Source organism: Vitis vinifera, chromosome 13 (genome assembly GCF_030704535.1).
Source record: "Vitis vinifera cultivar Pinot Noir 40024 chromosome 13, ASM3070453v1".
Taxonomy (NCBI): domain Eukaryota; kingdom Viridiplantae; phylum Streptophyta; class Magnoliopsida; order Vitales; family Vitaceae; genus Vitis; species Vitis vinifera.
Window position 1 is genome coordinate 7,990,269 of NC_081817.1, and position 11,389 is coordinate 8,001,657.

The 11,389-nt window shown below is 31.4% G+C and overlaps 1 protein-coding gene across 1 annotated transcript; it reads left to right on the forward strand.

Moving 5' to 3' along the window:
• The first annotated feature begins 3,144 nt into the window (after positions 1–3,144).
• LOC100247238 (uncharacterized) lies at positions 3,145–9,965 on the forward strand. The gene is made up of 2 exons (XM_002271611.4): positions 3,145–3,682; positions 9,608–9,965. Exons 1-2 carry the CDS (start codon positions 3,395–3,397, stop codon positions 9,716–9,718), a joined length of 399 nt encoding a protein of 132 aa, XP_002271647.1. The 5' UTR covers positions 3,145–3,394; the 3' UTR covers positions 9,719–9,965.
• The last annotated feature ends 1,424 nt before the right edge of the window (positions 9,966–11,389 follow it).

Sequence of the window (11,389 nt, forward strand, 5' to 3'; positions counted from 1 at the left end):
GTTTTCTTAAAGCATTTCTAACTTGAGAAGGAAGTTGTTGAAAATAATTTCTTTTTGCAGTATTTTCAGGAGAAAAATAATTTGCTTTGATCAATTCTACTTCAGGAACAAATAATTATTGTTTTAGAACTCTCGTAACACCACTCGGTTCTCAAACAAAGTGATACCTGTGAGAAATTGAGAATTTAAAATTTTTCTCTCTTGTAATTTTCCTCCTTCAGTCTGTTGTATTAATCACTTTGAGGCATCCCTCTACTGTCAACCAGCTTGTATTCATCAACTCACTGTAATCAAGGTATATTTTCAATAAACAATATTTTCATATTCAAATATCTGTGTTTTTATGTTTAAATCTTTGCAATAAATTAGACAGAATTAGACATTAAATATTTTTGTTTTTATGCTTGGAGATCATTAGATAGAATTAATTATTGCGTGCATGAATTGTTGTATGTTGTTGTATGTCCTGGGTGCAAATGTTCATTAGAAATAAGTGATAAACTTAAAAATTTAATGATAGGATTAATGATTGATAAAAAAAAAATGAAGAATCAAGTGAAAATTATGACTTAGAAGAAGATAATCAAATACTAATAACACAAGAAATATCAAGTGAAGAGTCAAGTCTAGAAGAAGAATCAGATAATCAAAAAGATTGTGATGGTATTTGTGCATGCTCATATAAATCAATAAATGTGATTTCAAAATATTCAAAACCTCCTTTTAATCTTATTATTCGAAATTATGTGTCTCTCATAAACTCAATATATTTTCAATTTTGGTATGATAAAGACAAAAACATTAGATATTTGTTTTATTCTTCAAAAGAGATACTAAAATTTGAATTTCCTCTATAGATGGAGTAAGAAAGGATTACATTTGGGAAATTTACTCTTCTAGTAATTCCTAAAAGTAATCTATCGTTCAGGATTCATAAAGATATAGAAGGAATAGACAAATCATAAAAATGCATTTTAGACAACCTCTGGAATCCAAAAAGTGATATTCAAAAGTTGGAAGCTTTAAATGCCTTATCTTTTTATTTTAAACAGTTAAATGATAAATTAGAAAGTTTGTTTAACATTTCAAGTTCTGATATACATTGCATCCCAATGGATATAGATCTTGAAAATTTCATTTGCAGGAAAAAAAAAAAACAAAAGAATCTATAGCTGCATTTTCAAACTCTTTTCAAAATGAATTTCAAAAGGAATTTTCAAATCAAAATGAAGTTCTAAAACTTTCTGATGAAAGCCAAGAATTTCAAATTTCTAGATTTTCATTTTTCAAGCAAAAGATTTTGGATCTTCCTCAAAACCTTAGACAGATGATCAGTGAAAAGGCTCAAGCTACAGAAGAAGCAAAGCAAGAGCATATCATGCAATTTCTTGTTGACTGTAGCACTTTTGGAATTACTATTCAAGGGATGAGCTTCACTTGGATTTCTCATTATGACAACACTTACAATGATTGTCCAAAGATCGATCCCTTGTGTAAGGAAATTCCATTAGAAAGGCATGATTGTAAGTGTGCTCTTACTTTCAGTATTTACTTACAGCTATAAACCAATAATCATTAAGTTCAATAATGAGTTAATAGAATTAACTCCTTCTCTTCTCATGGATTATGGAGTTCTTTATCAACTAATTTTCTCCCATCCTGATCAAACTGATGGATTTGGAAGAAAATTAGTAGTCTGTGTTTTAAATGCCTTCATCAGAGATTTCAAATCAGTTGAACTCATTATAGAAAGCAAACCTCCTGAATGGTCGAATGATGGAGGAGTTTACCTTGCTCAACACCTCATCCTTTTTAAAGCCAATCAAAGAAAACATCAATTGTTTGGTACAGAGAGCCCTTGGCCCTGTACTAAATTCAGTCTCAAAAAACAAATCAAACATTAGAGGTCAAGAATGATTTCAAGAAATCTTGATTATGAGATTTATAGTTCTTCTAACTATAATCTCATTGTTGAAGACAACATTCAAAAAATCATTACTTCAACTAATCTTCCAGAAGTCCCTCTTCTTTTCTACACTCAATTTACTTATCTTGTTGATAAGTACAAAAATGAATATGTTCTTGAAGAAGAAGCTCGACAAACTTTTGAAAAATATCTATTAAAAATGCCCAGTTAAGATATATCAAGAATCTTTTGTACATTTGTATTTATCTAGTAAAAAAAAAAGTATGTAAAGTCTGAAAGTGTGAAAAGTATGTAAAAAAAAAAAGTGAATAGTGTTTTTTTGTCTTTCACCATGACTCAAAAGTATCCAAATGACTCAAATGCAACGTGATGGAAAAGAAAAGAAAAAAAAGGAAAGAGACAAGAAGAATAAATATTCTGCAAGACTTCATTCATTCTCCTGCACGTGGAAGTGGATTAAAATTTTTTCATTATTTATAGTTATAATCAATTAAATTAATTTAAAAATAAAATTAGAAATAAAGACTAAAATATTTTTTAAATAAATATCTAACTTAATATAGAATAATATTTTTTAATATTAGATGTTAAACATAATTTATACTTTTATAAATATTATTGTAGATAAATATTTCAATAATTATAATTATTTTTATATATATTAAATTTAGTAAATAAACTTAATTAATTTTATAATATATATTTATAATAATTATATAATTATATAAATGATATGTGTTTTTTTATTTTTAATTAATAATACAATGCTTCATCACTTAAAAATCGAGATAAACACAAAAATAATTTTCTAATTAATATGAGATGATAAATATAATTTTTACTAAATATTGTAATTATAAACAATAATAATAAACATAAAATCAATTAATTTTACAATTAATATATTTATTATAATTTTTATTATTAAAAATGGGGAAAATGTAAAAAATTAATTTTTGAAAATTTCGCTTGAAGAGATGATTCCCCCGATTTTTTTTTTCTTGAGAAGATTTTTTCCCTTACATTTTTTTTTTTTCTCTTGAGAAGATTTTTTCCCTTAATTATTATTATTTTTTTAAAATCCCTCTTCAAGATATGAAGCCTATAAACTTTGTTTTAAAGAAATTGTATTAAGATGATTTTTGTTTATCCATTTTTTTTTAAATGGAAATAAATCGTGTCTTCAAAAGACAAGACAAAGACGAATGATTTTTTTTGGCAGGGTAGTTTAGGAATACCCTACTCTTATGGACACTGGACCCTTCAACGGTTCAACCCAAGATGGCAAGATCCGTAGGACTCAAAACCAGAAACTTGGAAAAGGCGCTAGAGTTTGTTGGGAGCTTGACCCACCAGTACCACTACTAGAATCCAGAAAACCAGTCTAGTAATCAACCCCTTTTATTTGGCGGATACCTCTGAGATCTCCGCCGCTTCAAATTCACAACTGGGCTTCGTTCCCCATCCATGGCAGATAAGGGAGGTAACATGGCGATCAGCGAACATCCTAAAGCCCCGAACCCCTTCTTCTCGCTCTTCCAGAATCTGGTGAAGAACCTCCCGCTACCCAAGTTTGAGGCCAAGCAGAGAGTTGCGGATAGAGGACAAGAAGGGCAAGGAGAAGGAGAAGGAGAAGTAATATCGAAGAAGGTTGATGTGGTGAGATTCTCGGAGAAACGTCCCATTATTCCTCCCCCGTTGAAGCTTGAGGCCGAAGAGTCCGATAACAGCTCCAGCCCCACGGTGCTCTGGCAGGTCTGTTCTATGCTTTGCGCTCATTGAAACCCTAGATTGGTCTTGAAATTTTATGCTTTATTTTGTCGTGTTGATTGTTGAATGTTTTATTTGTTTGGTTGCTCAGAAAACCGTGGAAAAGACTTGACAATACTATTTTCATTTTGTTTTTTAATTTTCAGAATTTTGGGAGATTTTGAAACCTCAATTTCATTAGGTGGAATCTGAATTCGGAATTTGACATTTTTTGGGAATACTCGGTGAACTTTAGAGCCTTGTGATTAGTTTGGTTTATGAAAATTGAAAAGCTCCACTCTAATGAAAAATCTAAGATTTCTGCATTTTTGTTTCATTTTTTTTCCCATATCTTCTATCTGGGTGATAGGAAGAATGATCTATTTTTTTTATGTGCTGCTTTGGATAACTGTTGTTCTAAATTGTGATTTTGTGTTCAAGTCTTCAATGTTCTTTGTATTGTTTCCTACATGATATCTTCCCATTTGGTATTTTAATTTTTTTTAATTATTATTATTGTATTGATAGTTACAATGAAATTAAGGATATTATTGAAGTTCCCATTTGATAATGAGCATGATTTTTTATTTTCTTTTTCTGGTTCACGGGTTCCCCTGCTCAGTCACTTCAATTTATCATCAGCAATACGAATTTCCCTTTGATATTGTTGTTTCTTTGAAAGCTTATCAGCCAGTTGAAAGTCAATATTGGCTTATCCCATAGAGTCCTCTTTCTCTATTTCAGTGTTCCAAAAGTTGTATCTTTGGTTAAACATGATATTTAATTCCATCTTTTTAATGCAATGCCCAACAACTTCATTGGTCCTTTGGTCTTATTTCAAGCACCTTGATACTATCATTTTTGTGACCCTTTCTTCTATGCACCTCTTCACTCTTTCTATTAAAGCATGAAACTTGAAGTTCTCACCCAGTTGTGATTCTGTCCTCTGTAGAACTTACCTTTTATTTTTTGTATCAACTTGCATTTTTCTCTTCAGTATTGACTTTGGTCTTGTTTGGACTTGACCATACGATCTCAATTTCTTGGTTGTCATGGCTTATAAAATTTGAATGCTATCTTTTCTGGAAATTCATCTCTCTTCCACTAATGGACTTATATTTGTTATCTTATCAATATTCTCTTTTGTGATGACAAACATTTTGATTCATCAATTGGCTTTATTATTGCTAAATAAAATGTACCTTCAGTTGGTTGAAATGCACGTGTCATATGACACCATAGAACCAATACTTGCAATTTTCATATAGCAGACTAATGTCTGTGTTTCCTTCCTATATAATACTTGGAGTTTCTACTGGTAGTGGTGTCTTGTACTGGTGCAAAATATGTGAAGGTTTTGATAAATGAAGTGAGGCCAATGTTAGAGGAGGATTATTTTCATAGGATGGGAAGACCACTTCAAATGGGAGCGTTTTATAAAATCTGCTTCTTTCCTTCATCACATAGAATTTTTTAAGAGGTTATAAAAACTTATAAAATGATCATTGTTGAAAGAATTGGTTGAGAATTGTAAGTATTTCATTATGAAATGGAAGGTAGGTACATGTGGTATATTGATGGAGGTTTTGAATGGAATTTGGATTGTGGGGTGGATAGCTATGTAAACATTTTGGTTGGAATCTGGATTAAGTGAAGGAAAATTGTGTAAGTTATTTGAAATTATTCAAATAAAGTTAACCCTGAGGGGTAGCTCAGTTGGTTCGGTCATGGGTTTGCTCCCCAATGGTCAGCAATTCGAGTCCCCTCATGGCCACTGAAGGTTTACCAAGTCGTTAACTTTAGGGCCCCGTGGGATTAGTCGAGGTGCGCTTAAGCTGACTCGGACATCCACGGTTATAAAAAAAAAATAATAATAATTATTCAAATAAAGCTGACTTGAGTAGTGCCATATCAATCTAGAAAGGCATGATCTAAAATGAACAACCATGAAATACTTTTGATCAGGGGGAGAGGATGTAAATTCCTTGAATACCTCATTTGGTGCAACTAAATGCATGGAAATGTTTTCTTAAGATGGAACTCATGAATACAAGTTTGAAAGATGTTAATACTTTGGAGAAAAAAAAAAAAAAATTTTAACTTGAAAAAGGTGATTTTAGAAGGAGAATTGACCTAGGTGGATTTGACTAGGCTACATCTCTTTTTGGTTGACTAGCATATGGATTATAGAGGTGATATCTTTGAGCTTAAGTGGGGATCCTTGTTTGTTGGAAGCAGTCACTTTTAGCTCCATGCCACCACCTAAATATCACCAAGAAGTTGAATATCCATATGGATGCTATCTTTTTTTCTTTGATAGGTAAATTTTTGTCCATATGAATGCTATCTTGACATAAGGACACGGTGAACCAATTGATAATCATTGTGAATTTGTTAGGAATATCTGGAGTTTATTGATCGTTCTTTTATGGGATAAACTGGATATTGTGGCATTCTATTATTTTTTGCTGTGGAAGTCTTTTTTGTTTGATAGTCCTGATAAAGGTTTGTTGAATTCACGAAGGAGATGATGATAAGTGATGCAATTATATTGTTGAAAAAGATCGAGAAATACAAATTGTTAATAGTTCAAAATGCTATGATGGAGGCATAGTCCTATGCTCTGGAGAAATGATTACTGCTGGGAAAGTTCGATTTTTTTATTTTTTTATTTTATTTTTATTTATTTTAATTTTGTTTTTATTTTTTTCTTTCTATTCTCTTTGTTTGTTCTTTTTACCAGATAAAGTCTGATCTTACCCTGCCAATCTTCTCATGTCTTTACTCTGAATATTCAACTGGACTGCAACGTGATTGTGAACTTCTGATTGTGTTAAGAAACTTTAATATTTGTTAGAATATAAACTGTTACTCCATTTAGCATTAATTTAATATACTTTACTTTAACAGGTTCTTTGGTTGGTTTGGTTTGTTTGGGTATGTTTGAGGGGGATTTTCTGCTGGTTTGAAGTTGACCTGTCTATGTACCTTCTGTTGCCTGCTTTAGTCATTAATGTAATAGCTTGTACGATAATAGTGTTAGGATATCAAGGATGCCTAACAGTTGGAATAGTTTTGAACTCATGATTGGAAACATCTCTTACTTGCTCTCGCTCTCATGTGTGCACACATAAACTCACATGCTTTTCATTTTTGGGTCCTCTATTTTTTAAAGAATTAATTAATATATTTTAAACTTTAATCAACTAAGAGAAGATCTGGAACTTGAAGTGTCACCTGTACCTTTTGTGGGTTTAGTTTTGTTTATTTTCTGTGGTCCTGACAGCATTCAGGGAGTTTGATGCTAAATTTTTGCTAGGTTAAAAAGTGTGTGTGCGTGTTTGTTGTGGGGGTGGTGGTCCATACTCATTCTAATGTGTTTTTCTTTAAATAAGTTTTTTTAATTAAAAATATTGATGGCCTAACTGCAATAAACAGATATTTAGAAAGATGCTGATTTCAATTCAGGAAAACTTTCTTGTTTTCACTGCTTTCTGCTTTCCTGCAAAATCTAAGTTAGTTAGGTGTTGTTCTGATACACTTCTTGTTTTCTGTTTTTAAAAAATAGAAAATGATAGTAACCTCTACATAAAATAGAAGAACTCTTTGATACTAAACTTAAAAAGATAAGGGCTTTTAAAATTTATTTAAAAAAAAATTGAGGTATCAAAAAACTTTTACTATCTCAAATTTTAAAAAATTTAAAGTAATATTTAATGATATAAGGTAAGTTTATACATTGTATATAAGTGTTACTGTATTTTATATACAATTTTCTATGTTCAAAAACATAAAATGTATGCAAACGTGCACTTACTTTGTTTGTTTGTTTTTTTCTTTTTCAATTAAAAATTTTGATGGCAAAACTAAGATAAACAGATACTTAGAAAGACCTGATTTCAATGCAGTTTTCGCTGCTTTCCAGCAATATCTACTAGTGTGCTCCATTCATTGTTATTAAGGTTGCCATTTTGATGGATGAATATATGAACACATGGCTTTAATTTGATCTATGTATCCATAAGACTGTAAAAGGTCATTTAGAATTCGCTCACATGAAGAATTAAGGGGATGTTTGAATTTTTAAAATTTTTTAATGCTCCTTGGTTGCTTCACAAGATTTCCACGTTTCTGGTCTTACCTAATTGGAGATAGCATCCACTGTTGTTCAGTTCTGATTGTTGTCGGTATTTCTTTGGGGCATCACCATCATTTTAGCTAGCTTATAATGTCCTACATACCAAGTTGAAATATTGATGCACTGAGTTAATTTGTATGCATCACGTAAGTGCATTCTTTAACCGAATGAAAATACTTAATTTAAATATTCTTTGTGCACAATGCTCGCTCTTCAGCCTATGACCTTGTTGGATTATTGGCTTTCGCACCCTCTTCTTCTCACTATCTCCTTCCCAGTTCGTTCGTCCTTCTTTTAGGCATGATATATGACACTGGACAGCAGAGTGGAGGCACATTTAAAATTCACCAGATGGTTAATAACATTTCAGATTTATGGTCTACTAAAACTGGGTTGAAAATCATGCAAAAGAATAAAGTTTATATTACAAAATTTTAATTTGAAAATAATGTCTAATTATTTCATATTCAAACTAAAATGAACATTGTTTCCCTGTAAATGTGTTTCCAAAAAGAAGAGTAGGGCTGAAGTTTAGTGGTTCCATGTGAAATATTTACATTATAACGATTAGGATAGTCAACTTTTGGAGCTGATTCAGTAAGTAATCACATGGTACCTTGTGCTACTAGCTAAAAAGATGCTAGCTTATATCTGCCCAAATTTGGTACAAAGAATGTTTTCATTCACTAAATTTTGTTATCTTTGATACTCTTGCTTTTCTCGTGGGTTGACTAGGATGACTGTGGATAAATACATCTTCAGTTCTCCACTTCTAGAGCAACTATTGTTACCCTATGTCCTTCTTAGCAATAGGCTTCCCCTCTTGCTACTTGAAGGGCCAGCCTTCTGTGTCTGCCCTCTGATAACTATGAAATGGGACTTGCACTAGGTAATGGTCTTTCATTTTTATTTTTTATTTTTTTATTTCAAACTTTTTTGCTTCACTACTTTATTGAGCATCTTCTTTGCTGCAGCTTTGTCCTAATCTGGATGCACTAATGACATTTTAGTTGATTTACTTTTCTCTCCATTCTTGTCATCGGAACTTCCACCCCTACCTAATTCTTCCTTTTCTATTTTCTTTTCTGAATTATCTTGTAAGGAACAACTAAATCCTCTCTTTTCTCAGTTTTAACTTGCTAGCTCTAGAAGTTTCTTATAACCAACATCAGTTCCTACCATGTAGTCTGTCAATTTCAACAATTTACTGAAATGGCCAAACCATTGAAACAAATACAATTGGTATGCTCGTTAACATCTAATCGTCAAAATTTCAAAGATTTACACTGCTGAGGTGAGCACCTTTTTAATTATGGCGACCCAATTTTTAGCTTCCTGCATGGTGAAGTAAGCCCTCTTTTAAATAAATAGAATTGGCTATACATTCTGTCAAACTCATTAAGTGGCCCTCCTTTGAGCATCTCTATCTTCCAAGTTGTTTAGGTTTGCTTAGCATGCTAGCAATTGGTTCAAAGCAAGGCTGACTTAGCAATGTCAAGCATCCCGAGTTGTTTAATTGCCCCATGGTTGCTTAGGAGAAACCCAAGTCTGTGAAATAATGGTCACCCCTACCTGTTAATCCTTCTTAACAATGGCTTTCATTAGTTGAAAGTGTATGCAGCAATACACTTGTGCTCTTTTCAACAGGATTATACCCTAATTAGGGTTTAGTTCCTTAGATTGACCATTGAGGTGCACATACAATTATTACGATTACAATTTGTATCAGCTTATGTGATGAACAGACCATGGAAATTTCTCTAAATAATGAACGTTAATCTGGCTTCTTTCAGGTTTATGCTCTGGGAGGGTTCATTATTCTCAAGTGGGCATGGGCCAGATGGAATGAGAGGAGGAACAAAAAAGGAGCATCTGATGAAGAACCATCTGTAGGTGAAGACTAGTTTGTTCATCTCCCATGGAGAAATCCTAAATTGCTAGATAAATTAGGAATGCAATATACCATTTCAACTCTTCTTGCTGTATGAACCTAACATTTGTGTTAGTGGATGGAGTTGTTTCTTTTCTTCTTGCCCAAACAGCTTCTAGTGGATGGTAGGGGAACACGACACACTTGAAATCCTTAATGTTTTGGCCATTGAGCAATACGGTTAAAATATATGTTATACATGAAGTCACTCTCCGATCAAAGTATTAATTGGAGCTTTACTACTATTATTAGATGGAATACTAATTCCAATGCAATTACAATATAAATCAAATAATGTTTTCATATATTGAATTGAAACAGATATCTTCTTTAAATCTGAAGGCTGATGATGTCAATACCCAAAAAATATATTTCCATGCCACAAAAATACGTGAAATTTATAGTGGTTCACTCTCAATGCGAGAGATACATTCACTTGTGGTCGCTGCAAATTTTCGCTATGATGAAATAGAGATTACAAATGTCTCACACCTTCAAGGTTTTTCTCTTTATATTTTTCTATCTTTCTCAATCACACCAATCTCTCCAAGTTTGCTACCCTAAACATAACATGATTAGGGTAACCAAATTACATATGTAAAATCTTTAATATACCCCCAACTTAAAATACTCTTGCATACAAAATTTCGTAAATCCACATGCAATCCACGTGCAATGTAATTTATTGTCAATTAAAAGTAAAAAATACAAAACTTTAAACTTATACATACCAATGTAATTTCATTAGCTCATATTTGTAGATGTCAATGTCTTTGATTTTTCCATCTTGAATTATGCAATCATCGGTAATCTTCCCCAAAAGAAAACGACTAATAAGTTTTTCATCTATTGGTCGAAACCTGAAACCAATTGGTGACAAAGTTTTTTTTTTTTTAATTCTTGTCAAAGTTTTATTACATATAAAAGAACTTCTTGCATAAGATAAAACAGAGTTTTTATACAAGGTAATAATTCTCTAGCTCTCATATTAAGATTTTCTTATTGAAGTCATAGGTTCTCTAAATAAAATTACCCGAACATAAAAGCTTTTATTTCCGCAAAATCAATCAAATTATGGCTTAAACTAGGTTTCTAATAAGCATCATCAAGTCTTCCTCTCTAGCTTTTCACAATCTCCATTTGAAATGTGAAATGTGAAATTTTTTATGGAGTTTGTTTTAGTGTCCAGTCAAGTCAACTACTCCATTTTAGTTTCAGCATATGGTTGGAGATAGGGTTAGTTGTAGTGTCCAAATTACTCATACAATGCAATAGTAGTCATTCAAATCCAAATTTAATATAAAAGTACTTATATCATCTTTACACATCAATCTTGATTAAGAATTTTTTAGGACAAAAATGATTTAGTGAAATAGTCTAAGAGCTTGTTGGATAGTAATTTTAGGAAATATTTTTAATTTTTCTAACACTTAAATTTTTTTATTATTTAATTTAAGTCATTAAATAAATTAAATATATTTGATAAAATAACTTAATAATATGATTTAAAATTAATAACAACTTTAAGTAATAAGTAAAAACAATTAACTCATTTTTAAATCATATCTTTATTTTACCTTTTTTTTACTTCATTAATCCTAATTATTTTTATGATCTCTTTTATTATTTTACGACCTCTACCGTT